Below are 18,869 nucleotides of genomic sequence, written 5' to 3'. Positions count from 1 at the left end.
AAACAGATGTAAACACTGGGAAAATGTATAGACTTAGACCGAAGGTTTATAATTGAGATAGCTGCACATCTGCAGGCTCGCTGTAGGCTGTTCATTTTTACAACAGATAACTGAAATCTGAAGATTACCTTCTAAACAGTGGTTCTTCAAACAAATGTCCTCCATGTTTAATGTCTTTCTCTAGTTCAACTTCAACACACATGAATCAAATGAGGTTTTTTTATTCAGCCTTTGTTAAACCTGGTGATATGCCAAGGATGTAATTTTGCCTTTTGATTTATATGTTTTTGAGCAGAAACAGAAGCAGAGCACTTGGTAGGGGAGGGAGATCTCTAAGCTGCATGGAAAACACACAAAAAAAAAACCTTCACTGTCTTTGGATCTCATTAAACATATTTAGAGTTTTAAAACTGATTCTTACCATCTTATATTTTACCATCTTTTTTAATTGAAAAAGCTTCCTGGATGGGAAGCAAAATGTCTTCAAACTTGGAAACAAAGTCGAGCGGATTTTTTTTTTTACTTTTTGGAATTACCATCTTATAGCTTGAAAATGGAAAACCGTATCCCTAGTCTTGCATAGCTCCAGAGTTAATATTCCAAGGTTATAGCAAAACCAATCCAATAAAGTTGTTTCAACTTTAATAAGCCCTCAAAAAGGGCTTACATGTGAAAACTATTAATAAGAAATAATCCATACTAGGGCTGCAACTAATTATTATTTTACAAATCGATTAGTCTGTCAATTATTTTTTTTTATTAATCGATTAATAATCAGATAGCTAAAGGTTCCTTAAAGAAAATTTTATGAAATTAAACCAGGTGAAACTAAAACTTTTCACTGGAGCATTCTGGATAGAGCATATTGATAGGAAAACTAATTTTTAACCTTAAATTTACTATATTTTATATATTTTTTTCTTACAATTTTGGTATAATTGCTGCTCTAAGTCGGTTGTTCTGTCAGCAAAAAGCACATTTTAGAGTCTCTATACTCCCGTTAATGATTAATCGATTATTACTAAAGTTGATTATTATTTAAATAATCAATTAATCATGGTTAATCCAAAAAATTGTTTCAGCCATAATATGTATTTAAATCCGTTTAGATACATATGTATGTGATACAACAAGGACTCTATCTCATACAACCCCAGACAAATTACAAAACGAGGGCTTCGTGATGCAAATCATGGAGATTTCATGACAAACAAACAAGCATTGAATAGCCATGCAAATATATCTGACCTGTACAGTACCATTAAAAAAAAAGGAAAGCACAAATCAATAAAAGAACTTTAAGTCTAATGCAATCATATTTACATAAAAACACAGAAGAACCTTTACCCATTTACTTTATACTACCCATGGAATCTGGGTAGTATTTATAAAGCTCACATTGGCCTCTAGATCTGCATCACAGATCTCTGACTTTATAAATTCTCTGCAAATTTCAAAAAAGAAATTGGCATGGCGTTAAGGCCTTACTGTAATTAATCCCTTTTGTAAACTAGAAGTGCCTCTTGGCTAACAAATGTTTGAGACAGTAACCATGGTGACCACCAAAGACACTAATTCTCCAACCAGACCTCAGGTCTGTACTATGAATTCCAAGCGATCATAGAAACACTACAATTTACATTTTGGAAGATGTATGATGAAATGCAAAAACTACAGATGCACTATGAAATTATTATAACATAATGATACTGTATGGAGAAACAGTCTCAATTGACTTGAAAAAAAAAAAAAACTCAGATAAGTACATAAAGCTATTCCATTGGAAATCTAATCTAGAAGATTCAGCGTCTTAAGTTCAACCTGTGTTAGCAATCTCGTATTTTCCTGCCATTTTTTTCACTGTTTTAGCTTAAGAAATAGTTTTAATCATGGACTCTGCTCTCTTCTCCAATCTCCTGACACCATTCACCCTATTGTCTCACACAAAAAGCTTACCCACACAAATACACACACACAGCCATCAATTTCCTTTTCAGAGCAAAACCAAAAGCAGCATTAGCATTAAGTTACATCCGGTCACAGCAGAAAAACTAAGTCGCTTCTTTAGACCAGCAGTTTTTCAATGACTATTTATTTTACCAACAAGATAGAAAATAGCATAAGATATTCACATAGAAAGCCTGGTATTATTACCTTTTATGATTGATAAACATATAAAAGTGGACAATGGTATATATAACATCTTCAATGCCCACAGTAGTCATACTTTAAAACTGCTACTATATATGATTACAGCAGTGTCTGCATGATTCATGAAGAGATGACTTTGGAAAAGCAATGGTGGGATTCAGCAATCAACGTGATAATTCCATAATCCAATCCCTGAACATCTGGAGTGAAAACAGCCCAGCAAGCCAATCAGAGTTGCTGAACAGATTTAAAGAGGAGCATCAGTATCCAGAGCCTAAAACACATGAGTCCGGTGACTTTTCTGCACAGAATGATTAGGATATTTTTAGAACTATATCTGTAAAAAGGAAAAGTCAGTGTCTTTGACACAGCGAACCCAGGAACAAATGTCAGCCATACCTGTTTTGTGCTTGTAAATCAGATTGCTTGGCTGTGAATAAATTTTTAACTTTCTAAACCAAGATGTCTTAGAATTCCATCTCTGTGAATCAATAGAAAATAATATATCTTTGTATACATTTTTTTTTTTTACTTTATTGATCTCACAATCGAAAAATTACCTCTCTGCATTTAACCCATCCTCTTTGGGGAACAGTGGGCTGCCACTGCGCAGCACCTGGGGAGCAATCAAGGGTTAAGGGTCTTGCTCATAGACCCAGAGTGGTAGTCCACGGGAGTGGGTTTCAAACTCACAACCTCAGAATTCCAAGCCCTCTGCCCTAACCACTAGGCTGCCACTTGAAATAAAATAATTGCAGAGGTTCTACATTTTTTACAAAACTAGAAATGTTTTTAAATCTTAAAAATGGCAGATGCAGCTCTGTTTAAAAACTTGAATTTCAAAATTATATAACTGGAAAAAAAAATTGTGTTTTGTTAAAGTAGATGATAAATATTTGCCAACCTGATCAAGAAAAGTGCACCACCATCTACAAAATACACAACTGTCCCAGGACCTTCAGTTTAGTAGCCTGCAAAAAAATCTGTTCTCTGACTGGATATTAAAAAAGTGTTACTAATGTGAAAATGACCAAAAAGCTGAGAGAGCATTGTTGGGCAAAATGTGTGCTTGCAAGTTCTAACTCCCAGCAAAGTTTTACTATGTAATTATTACTATTATTACAAATACAAGTCTTTTGTACGCATATAGATTACCGGTATTATCTATGACTGTAAAAAAAAAACTTATTTGATATTTTTGGTCTACAAGGTAAACAAAATGTAATAGTAAACTGCACATTCTGAAAATTGTTTGAGCAGTATATTTGTCCATAATAGATGGTGTAAAAATGGCCAAGTCTCTGTGGAAATAGTAATGGCTATATCTGACGATCCCCCAAAAAAGGGGACAACTAAAATGACTTACATATTTGTACAGATTAAGTAATAAATACACATTATTATTGGTTGCATTCTCCCATTTCGTGAAGGTTAATAACTGAAGCGACCAGATTTTATTTCCAGCATTCTAACTAAATTATTACTTTTCTGATCTAACCCTAACAGGTTAATTTGCTCTTATTATTTTTCATAAAAAACCTAGAAAAGAGGGTACACTCTACACTGATTTACAGTGGGTTTAATTTATTTCAAGATAGACCAAAGCAAAGCAGTGCATCTTCATGACAGGGATAGAAAATCACATGTTTCTTTTCCATTTTAAAGATATAAATACCTGACATGTTTGTTGTAAATATGTATGAACCTGCAAGGTGGTAAGTGTATTCCTATACCCTTTTTTCTGTGAAGATAGCTTCTCAAAAGTGGTTACCTTTCCTTTTGTGTAGTTGGACGGCACGTTTTGGCATATTTGCAATTTCTATTTCAGATGATGTATTGTATTACAAGGAGCGGTGGGACAAATCAAAAGCTTGGGTTATGCTTCTGACCTAACCGCTCTTTACAACCACCCGTCTGCTGTGTTCCTGGGCCTTTATTATGTTGTTTAATCAGTTTTGTTCTCAAATGAACCTCTGTGGTTTTCACAGAAAAGATGTACCTTTACTGAGATTAAATTACAAGCAGATGGACAAAACTGATCAATTAGATGACATCTAAAGTCAGATATCTCAGTTGGATTTCATTTAAGGGTTTCAGTGCAAAATGGGGTAAATAAAAATACCCTGTACAGATTTCTATTTGTGACATACATCTGTTTACATAGCACTTCATAATCATGCACTTCTCTATGTTAGAACAGATATGTTCTTTATTTGAAATTTACAGAATTTAAGAAAGTAAATAAACTACTTAAAGCTCATTAGCTTTTGGACCTGCAGCTTTTAAGTGCAATGTCCAACTTATAAATCCCACTAGTGTTAGAATACTGGGTTTGTTGCATTTAATGTTTAGGATGTTTAGGAAAATTCTATTTAGTGAACATTTTAACAACAAATAAAGAATTTAAATAGTATCAAAACTCCACATAAACGGCTTTGATTGTATGGTTAAGTTTAAACTCAGTTTTATTTGGTATATTTCTATTTATAGGCATTGCTACAATCTCTATGCTCGTGCAGACACTAGGCTGAATTACCTTTGGCTGACGTAATTTCTCTTTCTTTAAAAATCTGCCACTTGAATTGAATTTCCCTCACCATCAGATCCCTCAGATCTCATTGAACATTTGATGAATGAGGATGGCCTCTCACTCACAAAGCTTAAAACAAATATACTGCATTACAACAAATAGGGTTTTTTGCAAATTAATTACTTTTAAAATTCTCATGAGGAAACAAACAATTGCTTCCACACAAATGGAGGTGAATGCTATGAGACATTACATGCCCGATAAACAGAAACATTGAAAATTACCTCACATGGAAGCATCTTATAGAATGCTAAATCTCCTCCCCTGAGCTTTTTTTTCGTTTTATCATATACAGAAATGACTTAAAATAAAGGGAGTGAAACTGTTAAGAAATATATAAGGTGATAAAAAACAGTAAAACATAAATTGTTTTAAGTACTGCCATGTTCATAAAAGAACAGCCACAGATGCCATAACTGCTGTCCTCTTCCTTCCTCCCTGACCTCCTGCTCGGCTGACTCATCCCAGCCTTTCTCAAGAAGCCAAAGAAAATATGTGCCATTCTTGGAGAGATTAAAAGCCACAGATACAGCCCTGGCATGTAGGTGAAACCCAATCCTTTCGCCAGTTCTGATGACACAGACCAGCGCTTTACTGCCGATCTGACTTCGACCATTTCCACCGTTTTCTGTATCTCCTCACTTTGGTACAAAGAGCCCAAACCCTAAGGCTATAAATCCCACCCTGAAAATCTTGTTTTGGTTTCCGCATACTGTGCACTTGCTTCTTCTGCTTTGCTATCGGGGATCTTCACAGTGATCTGGAAGTGATACAAACTCATATTTCTGGAGGCTATGATCTAATTTCTGCCAAAAAGAAAAAAAAAATTATTCTCACCTTCCTACTGTCTCCCACCAGGGACAAGAAATATATTTGAGTAGGAAGTGAAAAAACACAATAGCTAAATCCTTTCCTTCTGAAAATGTCTTTATTTGTCAGTACTACTTAATAACTACTATATCACTCAAAGCTGTCAAATTCAGCGCACAGTTAAACCGCTGATTTTCTTAATGTCGAACTGTCAGAGTTAGAGCAGAATTTAGATGATCTAAAGGTATAGGGCAGGATTTTCGTGGATTTTTGAAAAGAGTTCTCGACATTTGAAAAAAAATGCACACGAACAATCCTGTACCCACGCACTAGAGGGAACGCTTATTAAACGCGTGCAAGAGCATCCCCACGCCCATTTCCTCGTGCACACTGTTTAAAAGTTGCTGATTGCATCGCTCATACAAGCTTACTTTCCAAAAGATTAGCAATTTTTCCACTATGTCAGACTCCCCACTGGTAAGTGAAAATGGGGATCTGCAAGCAGGACGGCCTTCTGTAAACATATACCAAGAATGATTGATAAATAGGAGGACCACTTATTTTGATGATCCACCTGGAAAAAGACAATCCTTCACTATGCCTTTAATCTAGATCATGATCAGATTCTGCATAAACATTTATACACGCTGCAGCTTCATGGGACTCTTCCCATGAATGACACATCATCATTACAAGGTTAATTTAATCCACTTCAATCTAGTTTATAGGTACTCAAAGTATCACACTGACACAATGTAGCACATATCATAAGGAAAATGAATTAAAATTTTTTTAAAGGTAATAAAAATCTAGAAAAGGCTGTATTCATTTGTATTCAACCCAGAGTAGTTAATGCCTTGTAGATCAATCTTTCCTTCAAATATTAGCTTAAGGTCGTTTTTAGCATCTTTGCTCATATAGACTCTCTTTTTAGCTAATTTTACAATGCAATATTTTCCAAGATCAATCAGGATGAATAGAGGTTGTTTATTGAAAGCAAGTTTTAAATGTTGAATTTTTGAGTATGGTCTGAATATGCAACAGAAGCATTTAACTGTAGCTTTGGAAGCTTGATTGCTACCAAAAAGGTTCTTCTTGCTGAACGGAGAACCCACCTCCCAAAGTTTGAAATATTTTGTTGTATTCCTAAGCCGTCTCCCAGGGTCAACTTGTATTTAGCCTCATATATTTGCCAATAAAATGTGACCAGATTCCCTGCTCCAGCTAAACAAAGAAAACACCCTGCAGTATAATGCTGCCACCATCATGTTCAACCACATGAAAAGGCTTTTGAGGGGGATTTTTAGCATCCTCCTTCCACAACCGTTTTACCTGTCCCCTACACTTTGTGCTGAAAAAGTAAACCCTTACAGCTTTATTTCAGTAATGTATTTGTTTTATGGTAAATGGACTGTACTTATATAGCACTTTTTAATTTCAGAAGACTTGACCAAAGTGCTTTCAGTCATTCACCCATTCACGCACACACTCAGCATGGGTGTTTTTTTGGCAGCTATTCAATAAATGCCATATTTGTGGAGCTCATTATCAGTTGATAATGATTCTCCTACCTGAGCTGTAGAACTCAGCGGCTTCATCTGACCTGTTAGTTTAGATGGAAGTCCATGTCTTGGAAGATCTACAGCTGCAGCTTTTGCATTTAATTTTCTAGATGATGCACGGAAGTGCTCAGTTCTCAAGAACTTTCAACCTGACCTTGGTCTTCACAATGCTTTTTTCCCCACCATCCTCTATGCATTCGCAAAACCTCCAAATTTATGCTAAGATAATATTACACATCTATAAATTCACATCTATGGGCAGTTGGATTTTATTCAGGGGTGTCTGACGACATGTAAATGCTATGGTTTTTAAATAAACATACTAAAATGATTTCAATTAATTTTCTAGAAGGGACTTTTTATGCATTTGTAACACAAGCACCAATAAATACAAAGGCTGCTGTAAAACCACAAAATGGAAATGATCTTGTTAATAATGGGGTAGCTATTATATTACTTCTTTAAGTGCCTACTCTGACACATGACTGCAAGCTAAGACTTCATATAAAAGTAATGCAGTGAGGTACAGAAGACTAAATTTCACAGCGTAACTTGATTGCTCAGTGGGTCATTTGAAAACTGCTCAACTAGCTGATGATGAGATGTGTCGTTGCATCAGCAGATTTATTTATAGCTCTGTCATATGTAGTAGCTGGTAGTGACCCTAGAATTAAATATTAACAATATATAAGCCCTATTTGGCCAGTTAGTTTGTATGTGTACATCTAAGTATATGATTCAGTAAAACAAGGTTATGTTGCACTATGTTATAACGTGAGGGTAGATTTATCTCAGAATCATGGCGTTTATCACACCTTTAGGTCATATATACTTTAATAATGTCATAGTAATTGTTCTTCAAAAGAAAATTAATATAAACACAAAAGGAGAACGTCAAATATTAAGAAATATTTGACTGTACAGCTGCTTCAGAAGAAGCCCCTGCTGTTGTGGGACAGTTGATGTTATACAGAGGGCTGGGATTATTCTGCTCACGTGTTGCTAAATAACTTTCCCCAAAAAAGGAGCTGGTGGTGTGTGGCTGAGGTCACCCCACACAGCAGGTGATGAACAAACAGCCCGGACACAACAGCCACAAACACGTAACAAACATTTTTTCACATCGGTACTCTCAGAAAGCTTTGCCCAATTCCGTTTAGTAACCCCCCCCCCCATTTTTAAACACTTTAAACACACATTTAAACACATGTTTTAGGAGAGATGGTCGTGTCACTGAGATGGCATGGCCTGTATCAGTGTTGGGACGGGTATATATTCCTGGCTGGTGCTGATAAGCCAACTGATGCCTTGCCTTATTTAGGCAGCAGTAAGCACTGATACACTAGCAGGGACGCACACACAGTGCATGTTCTCTGTATGTTTGTTTAGCAGACTGTGTGTGACAGAGTGTGTATGTATGTGAGGGGTTCATGAGCGGAAATAACTGGGCTCTGAATAAGTGAATGCATATAGATAGAAGTGCACGTGTTCAGCCACTCCACTACTTATTTAAATGGAAGTATTGAAAAGGAGCTTAATTAGCTGTTTTACAGAACAAGATTCCGTTCCTATTCACTTTGATACTCTGCCGTTACATAAACCATAAGGGTTTAAGGAGATCTCACACCATAAGGTCTCATTATAACAAAAATATCAAGATATTTCTATCTTGTTGAAGTCTGTCTTGATAAAACTTGTCAAATTGATTTTAGCCTAATTCATCTTACTAATTTGCCGTCACAGTACCCCCCCAACAAAGTTTTCAACCCAACAAAGTCGGTTAAAGTTACTATGTTTAATGTTAAGGCAACAACAAACTGGCCTGAAAAGCATGTCCCATATCCCGGAAAACTAAAAAGAAATATTTGCAGGATAGCAAGTCTATTTCCAGAAATCAGTTTGTAAGAGGCAGCATAAACCCTGCATAGGTTAATAGTAGTTCACCAGGCAACAATAGGATACACACCTACAATTGACCTAACATACATGTTTTTTGGATGGCACAGATAACAATACATAACAACAAGGAAAAGCTAGACAGAAAAGGCCTGACATGGATTTGAACCCACAAAACATCTTGCTAAAAGACAGCGGTATTGGCAAGTTAGCCACCATGTGACCTTTATAAATGACTTAATTTGGACCAAAAAAGTCTAATTTACAATATATAACACCGTGTATATGAAATCTTTTTATATGACTTTATCAATCAATAACAAAGGAAATTCACAATTGCCATTCATTTAATACATAAACCAAAAATTTATAATATTATAGAAATGTCAGCCTATTAGAGATTTTTCCCATCTACTATGCGACATATGATCTCAATACTTGGTACTGTAGGGTTTTCTTTGCATGAATTACTGCGTGTGTGTGACATGGCACGGAGGGAAACTGCCTGTCTTTCTGCCAAGATGTTAAAAAAACTGAAGTTTTTTTTTAATGGCAGCTGTCAGCTCATTCAGTTTATTTCATCTGGTGGTTCTTCTTTCAAGAAACTGGATTGTGCACATTTTCCTTTTATACTTTTTCCTTCTACAAAACTTTCCATTATACTTCACAGTAGTTTTCTGAGGAGTTAAATTTCAGGTCTTTCCTTAGCTGTTAGCTTTATTCATCAGAATTAACATGGTGTTATCGATGTCTATAATTTATTGACATGCACCAGTAAAGTTCTTTTAACACCTCTGATTTGTATATATGAAGTGACAATTTAAACATGAGGCGGAAATCTTATAAAGGCCCTTACAATGCCTTGCACACAGCATCTGTGTATCTGCAGAGAAAGTACTGAGTTACCAAGTTACCTAAACTGATGAACTGTACCAAAAAAAAAAAAAAGGTTAATCGGAGGAGAAGCTTCGTGAGTCTGTAAAACCTTTCAGCGGCATGGTCACTTATCTCAGTTTCCAGGCCTCATTTAACCACACAAACACACCTTCATGTTTGCAAGCTGGGGAGTGAAATTGTTGCAAAGATAGGCGGGCAAAATAACCGTGAATGAGAGACAGAGAACTTTGCTCCACTGCATCACACTAGCTCTATATTGATTAGCTCATCACAAGCATGAGGTCATCAGCTCCATCCCAGAGGCGGATGGGATAGCTCCACTTTGCTATAAATCCACTGGGGGTGGGGGGTTGTCCATACCTTTCCCCCGTTCTCCATCATTTCTGCCCTCACAAACCATCAACTCAGCAAACATGCAGCTCCTCCAGTCGTTCTCTCTTAGAACTCATACCATTTAATCCGTTTCACTCTCCAACTGTGCTTGCCTGTTTCCCTCTGAGTCCTCTGGGAACGCTGCACAATCAAAGACCGTGAGTCATGTGAATAGATCCAGATCAATGCGAGTGAATCTTTCACAGGGCACTGTACTGTACAATCAGACTTATGTAACCTGCTTACGACTCTTTATTTTATGTAGCTCAGTACATAACCGAACTCTTGAAAAATATCATGGCAGGTAGTTTTAAGACTGCAGGGTACGATGGAGAGGGTAATTAGATCACTCTGTTAGGTGGAGGGAAACCTGCTGTCTGATATAAACACTTTGTACAAACCGAATCCTTTCCTCTGTGTTGCTTTAATGCCATGCATTGGATTTAGTGTTTCCTTCTGCAAACAACCAAAAAGGATATCAGATGGCCTTTTGCTTTTAAAAACATCCGCTATTTTTCTCTTTTCCTGGTAGGATTATTTCAACCTCAATGGCCCTTCTCTGACATGCATGATGTCTCTCTATACTGCAGGTTGTTTTCATTTACAAATAAGATAACAACCATATTTGAAATTCAACATTTGAGATCTTCATAATCTGAAATTACCGTATTCTATTTTTTTAATACAAGGCAAAAAATAGGCAATATAAAAATGAAAGCTAGTTAAAGAGTATTCTATAATTGCACCAAATTATTAAATTAAATTATCTTTTAACTATTTGAGTATGAATGGCACTAAGATGTTTGGGATTTCAAATGTTATAAATTGCGGTTCATAAGTTCAAACATGCAAATTTATGTTCCCCCCTTGGGAGAGCAGGAACAAAAATCAACCATGCCTGATTGCATCAAAACCTTTTCCCAGCTTGTACTCTTTCGCTCAGTCATCACTCGTACAATTCCCTGATGCAATGAAAGGAGAGGATGTCAAAGCAATGCTCTCAGCCCCCAGTGTGGTGCCGGTGGGGGTTAGAAGGGAGCGGGGGGCTCTAGATGAAAAGGTCACATCACATTCACCTGTTAAAGAGCAGATGCCACATCAGAGCAATACTTGGTGTGGGCACTGCTAAGGGTCATACAGCTCCAACACATGAACTCTAAAGACACACGAATCACGCATACAGTGCAAACAAAGACGCCTGACCCATCTTTCTGGGAATGAAAAGCTTGTGCAGAGAATAGAAGCAGAACCTTCTTCCAGGGTCGATTGCCCCGGCAACACAGATTTCTTGACTGCTGATGGTGTATGAGGAGAACCGGATCACTGGACAATTTAGTGCAGTCAGTCTATGACAAAAACGACCTGAGGAGGTACTTTTGTCTTTATTTGTTTAAACAGTCCACACCCACATGCAAATACAGGGGAATAAATGAACACACAAGCGCAAATAAACATCACAGTACCTGGAAGCAGCTATCTCCACTTTACTCCTCGCAATGGCTGCAGCTCTCTGCGCCCCCTCCACAGCCCGATCAACCTTCTCTTTGGTTTTGGGATTCTTAAGAGGAATCAACTGCTTTCTTATTCCACGCACCAGAACGTTATTTTTGTACTTCCCTTCTTCTTTGGTGGCGTCTGGGAAAACAGTGCACCCGTAGCCATGGCGCTTGTTGTTAAGCCATTCTCCTTCATATTTCATCCCATTGGATCTCTCTGAAACACCAAATCCATTCCGCTTGTCGTTCTTCCACTCGCCCATGTAGGTCTCAGTTGTGGTTGCGTCAACATGGTCCTCCAGAAGTAGGTCCTCGTCTGGCAGCTCACCGTCACCGATGGATATGGTGGAGTTTGCATCACTTGAACTGATTCGGCTCATGGTGGCGTCACTTCTTGCTGAGCTGCGTTTGCTGGAGATAGAGGTCCGAGAGTCAGACTTGCGCAACTGCCGGAGGCTGCCGAAAAGAGATCCCCGGCGGAAAAGGCCTTTCTTCTTCCCGGTGACAACCTCACTGTCTGAGTGGAAGTTGAGGACAAAGCCGCCACGGGTTCCTGTTGGTGTGTCCACAGGGGAGGAGAGGTCATGGAGAACTGCACCGTTGCTCTGCTCGGAGCGCAAGGAGGCCATGGAGGTACGAAGCGGGGAGCGGATGACGGTGGCCATGCCATAGGGAACACTCTGACGGACACCATAACCGTGACGCATCCCCCCCATCCACTGGCCTTGATAGGTTCCTAGGGGCAAGTAGAAATGAATGTGTGAGTTGAAGGGGTTTCCTTAAACTTTTCTAATTAGATCACTGGCTTCTTATAAGCTCTTTACATATGCTGCTTATGTCATGGTATTTCTCCTTATTTAAGCTGGAAACTATCAAGCCTACAATGTGAAAATATTTTGAAGTGAGGAAACTTTCTCAATCTTTAGAAACGTATCTAAGTGAAGATTGGAAACTGTTAGAGAAAACTCCAATGTAATCTGTTTAATATATTTTTAACAACTTAATAGTCGTAAATGGAAAAAACTGAGCTGTTTCCACAACTTCTCTTTCTAAAACCAACTAAGTAAAAAGAAGAGACAAAGACTATTGGCTGTAGGAAAGTATGAAGGGCATTTCTGCAGGGGTTTGCCAAATTTACAAAGGTTCTGTAGTTAACACACCTTACATACAGGATAAAAGAAGCGTGCTTTGGTGCTAGATGTACATTGGTTTATAAAATGTGCTCTTTTGAACAGTGATGGAGAGCTCAGCTAAATTAATTTAAAGACCAGATTCAGTGATTGCTTGGAATAAACAAGAACCATTTAGGTAGGATCCTATTTACGGGCAGCAATTACCTCTTCTCACTGATGGTAGGCAAACTTTACTTTTATCTGTTTGCTGGTGACGACAGGGAATTGCTATGAGTCACATAATGAGGAGAATAGTTTATTAATCCCATTCTGTGCTGCTGAGCCCCAGTGAGCATGTGTTAGTCTAATGTAGCTTCTTCAAAGCATCATATTACAATCCTGCTCCTAATTAATACGTTGCTCCAATTGCAATTCAGAACACAATGAAAAAAGCTCCTGTGGTCACATATTAACAAAAAAACATGGGAAAAAAACTACACTAGCCTGGCCAGGAATTCAGATGGATAAACAGTGTAAGATTAAAAGGCTGGCTGTGCGCTGCAGTCCAATTTAGTAACCCTGCAGATCAAGTGATCAGGATGCAGCAGGGTCAGACAGCCAGATGTTGAGTAGATCCTGTAGGATCAGCTGATTTACTGAGCCCAGCAATCTGTGCCCATCATATGTAAAGTATTTATTCTGAACCATAAGGCATCGGTTAAGAGTTTTTTTTTTTTTTTGTGCACGTTGGAAAAACCTTCTTATGGATTAGATCAGTGGTTATGTTGTGCTTATTTTTACACACACAAAATATAAACTAGAAATATTCTCTGACTTCCAGTATGACTGATATGTTTGGAGCAATACGCAACTTCAAGAAAATGAATATTCAGGTCACAGATTTGTTTGTGAATCAAGTACTTTCAGGTTAGACCCTGATTGTGACCCCTGACAGCTGAAGTGTAAGACAGGTTCATCACTTGGGGGTAAACCAATCTTCACCAGCCTGGGTTCATGAGCCAAATAGAAGTGGTAAAATGCATCACTGATGTAAATTAGGTAATCATGAGTCCTTTTTTGTTTGCCCCACAACTCTAAATTACATTTTTTTTAATATAAAATGATGTAATTAGAATAGAATAGAATTGAAAATCCATTTGTTGTCCTATAATGGGGAATTTCTGCTGTTTACAGCAGCAAACACATTATAGAATAAATGGTCACATAAATGTGGAGCTTAAAAAAATATATAAGAACATAGTAGTAAAGACAAAAAAAATAAACAATAAAATACTGTACTGTAAAGTGTTTTAACAATATAAATACTGTGCACCTGGAGAATACATAACCAATATACAGCTATGGACAATTAATGTCATTTAAACAAGGCCACAAATATGCCTAACATTGCTAAACTAATATAGATAAATAATCATTATGGTTTTATCCATCCATCCATTTTCCGTCAGCCTTATCCCAAGTGGTGTCACGAGGGGGTGCTTGTACTTATCTCAAGCTGTCTACGGGCGAGAGGCAGGGTACACCCTGGATAGGTCGCCAGTCCATTGCAGGGCATTATGGTTATGTTAATTTTATATCTTAAGTTATTGGTACTTGCTATTGTTATTTTATTTAATATCTCTACTTATTGCTACAGTGGAGAGACCTATGTATGAATGTAAAAATGAACAATAACTTTTGGAGGTAGATTTAAGCTAAACTTTTTTTGCAACTAGATATTTTTCCAAAAAAATCAATTTGTCTTTTTTCAAGCAAAGGAAAACTGTTCGAGTCCTCCTTCAGCCAGCTGACTGGCAGTAAGTAGCAACAAATGCTGCAGGAGGCATAGTGCAGGCCTTCTTTATTACTTTCTGCAACTGGAGAAAGCTTCCATCTATTTTCCACTTTCTCTGGCATCATCATCATCATCATCTAAAATAAACTTGTACTGTTGAAAAGTGTACTTGGTTTAGATTTGCTCTTTTTTGTGCAGTCAGTTGTTCTATGTAAAAACCTGCACCTTAAAACCTATTTAACATACTGAAAAAAATTATTCAACCATTTACTTATTCCTATTTAGTTAATTTAACATAATTGTTCCATGTTAGCAGGGTAGGACATAAAACAATTGTGTTAAAGTAAATAAAGATGATTAAATAAATGCTAAAAGTAGTTGCATTCTCTTCTATCTTCATTAGTTAATATGGATAAAACAAATAAAAGTTTACAACTGATGTATCTTATATATTATATTTTTGACCTTTGACAAATATTTAACTCCCGCATGCTAGTAAACCTGAAAAAATTAATGTGCAGAATTATGGTAACAAACCTTCATGATGCAGACATGTTCCAATCATTACAGATCCTCTTAAATAGAAAACTTATTCTAAACAAACCCATCCAAACACAAACAGCCCAAAATAAAAAGGTAATTCCGGACTTTGTTATAAAAGAAAGTTTCACTTAGCCCCAGTTCATAAGTATTGAAAACTTATGTAAGAAGCAATTTTGTATAAAATTAAACATAAAAAAATGGCACCTTTTCAGATCAATTCCTTAAAAAGTTATACTAAGCTTAAAAAAAAAATAATCACAGAGCAGTTATCCATGGAATAAATTCAATTAACCTGTTGTATATTCAATTTGGCAAACCAAACAGCTGTTTTTGTTTGTTTTTACTGGGATATACCCCACACTTATACATCACACCTGATTTATACAATCAGTTAATAAAGTACTGTATTTTTATTTTCTCAGACATGTAATCCCAACTTCCTGACCCCTGTGGGGCATCCTAAGCAGCTGGTATGTTTTCTAATTCCTTTGATGAAGCCTGATCTCATATGAGTGATAAAATAGGAAATGGGCTAAAAATTTAGCCCAAGATGATATGAAACAGTGGGACAGTGATCGGTTGCATAACTTGACATTTAGTTTTCATCTATATAAACTGTTGATCAAAAGTGGAAAAAATAAGTATTTTTGACCAATCCTCTAATTATGTAATATCTTTTTATATATACTTAAAAACTGCCCACCAGGAACTGCCAATAATTTCCCCTATATTGCACACAAGTGAGCTCAGGCAGCATGTGTGCCAATGCAGCCTAAGCAAAATCTATATGGGTACCAACATACACACACTTGCTGGGGGGTTGGTTTAAGACAGAATGTTCAATACAAACATGACAGAATGATAGAGATTATTATTCTGGATATGCTTTAAGTGGGCTGAACTGCTTTGATGTCAAATCACCCTCTTCATCAGGCATGGTGCCACTGAAGAGGACTTTCACTCCTCCCACAGCCTGCGAAGAGCAACCGGTAGTTGTCAAATAAGATACACTCCCAATATAAACAAGGAGTCATAAAAGAAGCAAGTTTACCCACATATAATATATTATTATTATTATTATTATAGAAAGAGGTTGAGGAAACTGCTGCGCGCAATCCCAGCTGGAATCATATGTAGATTCACACAAATATGGTCAACCCACACATAGGCTGCATAACACATGATCTCCTAAAGACGCACTGAGGACTCTTACCGCCATCGCCGTAGGTTTCCACCCCATATCCATCTTGAAGCCCGTTACTCCAGGTCCCCTCGTATCTAGCAGGTGTGTTGTGGCTTTGCCGGACCCCATAGCGACCCTTAAAGCCGTGACTCCACTCTCCTCGGTAGATCCACCTGCCTTTATTCTCCACTCCGAGCCCGTGCCTCTTCCCCTGGGACCAGTAGCCCTTGTAGGTATTCCCGCTGGGCCAGGTGTACACCCCTACGATCTCGAAGCCGTGCGACCAGGACCCGGCGTATTCGCCCTGGCCCTTGGGTCCGGTGCAGATGCCGTGCCCGTGGGCTTTGCCATCCTCCCACCCCCCGCAGTAAGTGCCACCGTCGTCGAAGTCAAACCTTCCGCCCGTCATTCAGATAAAAGGCTGGGGGGGAAGAACGCAGATCGCGCTGCTGCCGCTGCTGCTGCAGATTCGGGCGTCTCCAGGACCGAAGTGGGCTGTTCCAGAACCGGCGCTGTGATGGAAAGAGGGATGGCAAGCAGGATGATGATAATGATGATGACTAGAGAGGAGGGAGAAATCAGAGGATGAGGAAACCCAGACACAGATATGTAAAAGGCATGCGTAATGGGGAGAGTTAATGCATGAATGGTGGGCGTCATTTACCGGAGGCGCACGCCCGGATTCTCCTCTGCGTGTAGCTCGTCTCCCCCCTCTCACCCACTGAACACCGAGGGAGATAGAGAAGTATGGAGACCCTGCTATAGAAGAAAAAAAAAAAAAAAAAAAACACCGGGCCAATTGCGACGTCACGCCACAAAGGACCTCCCACTCTCATCCCTGCGCGACGTGCTCCCACCCCCGGCTAAATGGCCCCGGCGCCTCATCCCCTCCAAAATAAGGCACCTCTATATTTGTGCCATATTTGAAAGACGCGCCTCGTAGGCCACAGGTGTAAATTCCGACAGTAGCTGAATTCCCGACAAACCTGTTAAGTCATAATTATTAATTATTAGATTGTATCCTGTCATTCTTTTGGAATATTTTTTTTTAAAAATATCCGTCTATAAGTTTTTATTTTGGCGACACCTCATCAAATAACGATTTCTTAATAAAGGCATAATGGGATCATTATATCTATCGAACACTCAAAGGGGGATCAGAAATAAAATTAGAGTAATCTCACTCAGAGTTTATATTTGCTTTAATTATATATTGAATATGTAGTATTCTGTAGGGCTGATTAAATCTGGTAGATGGCTGCCAAATCAAAGAAAAGGATAAGGACGCCCTCTGCTGTACAACCACGGGTGTTGCGCACAGCTTTTCCATGCTTTCCTAGATCTATAATGTATAACACTGTGGAAGGAGTTCTCTGATGAGCTGATATTTACATTTCGGCATGTAAATTATTTTTTTAAAGGAAAAACTGACAGTGCTGCTAAATACTGGGTAATATTGGACGAACACTGTCTTTTGCTTGAAAAGTATTAAAACAGAGGTTCACTGTTCAGTAGTGATGTGTGCAAAGCTGTCAGAAGCCTTCCATCATACTATAACTGCAGCAGAAGGAGGCCTTATATGGTTGCTGCTCCAGTTAAATGGTATAAAATGTTGAAAACAATCTGTAGATTTTAAGCTGACATTACTTTGTACTTCGCTTTTACATTAAACCCCATAAAGTGTTTTTAACTTTATCAATTCCACCTGATCAAATGTTAACATGCTAAAGGGAATGACATCGGTAGCAATGCAAAAACCTGCATTATAAGAGCAAATAAATAGAACATTTTTAAAACTTGTGATATGGAAAATCTGAGTTTTGCCATAAGAAAATACTACAGAGAAATATTAATTTAAAAATTGTTATACTTAAAACCATGCACCATTATAGGTGACAGCTTTCAGTAGTAAAAGTATGTATAGCATCATTTTATATGTTAATAAGCTCTGTCACTACTAGTCCAAGGTTTGGGCAAACTTTGTTTTTCAATGGACTGTTTTGTTTTTACTGATGTTGGGAACTTCTTCTAGACTGTTGGAAAACCGTGAAGCTCATTGAGATCATGCTTATCAGAAAAGAAGGGGGATTTTGAAGAATGTGAAAGTAAGAACATTGGGCAACTATTTAATTCAGTTTTTGTTTGCTACACAGTACTTGTTTTTTCCTCCATAGTCTTGATGCTTTATTATGGAAGAGGATTAGGGCCACTGAAAAACTTAAAAAGTTAACTGATTGTTTAATTTTATTTCAGTTTAATATGGCTTTAATTCTGACTTTAATCTCAGAATTCTGGCTTTTTTTTCTCAGAATTCTGACTTTTTTCTCAGAATTTTTACTTTTTTTCTCAGAATTCTGACTTTAATATCAGGATTCTGACTTTTTTCTTATTTTATACAGTAATTAAATTAAAAAATCAGTTAACTTTTTTAATTTTTTCAGTGGCCTAAATCCTCTTCCGTA

At 37.6% G+C, this 18,869-nt stretch overlaps 1 protein-coding gene across 1 annotated transcript in view; it reads right to left on the bottom strand.

Moving 5' to 3' along the window:
• The window catches only part of jph1 (junctophilin 1), a 45,999-nt gene extending 28,804 nt beyond the window's left edge, over positions 1-17,195 (bottom strand). The window contains exons 1-3 of the mRNA XM_015395040.1: positions 17,072-17,195; positions 16,438-16,967; positions 11,742-12,510 (exon numbers count right to left, since the gene is read on the bottom strand). Coding sequence (XP_015250526.1) covers positions 11,742-12,510; positions 16,438-16,816 — 1,148 coding nt within the window. The 5' untranslated portion in view covers positions 16,817-16,967; positions 17,072-17,195. The remainder of the gene's footprint in view (positions 1-11,741; positions 12,511-16,437; positions 16,968-17,071) is intronic.
• Between the last annotated feature and the right edge of the window lie 1,674 nt (positions 17,196-18,869).

Source organism: Cyprinodon variegatus, unplaced genomic scaffold (assembly GCF_000732505.1).
Source record: "Cyprinodon variegatus isolate N-32 unplaced genomic scaffold, C_variegatus-1.0 Scaffold721, whole genome shotgun sequence".
NCBI classification, from domain to species: Eukaryota; Metazoa; Chordata; class Actinopteri; order Cyprinodontiformes; family Cyprinodontidae; genus Cyprinodon; species Cyprinodon variegatus.
This window is presented reverse-complemented; position numbering and strand designations above follow the sequence as displayed.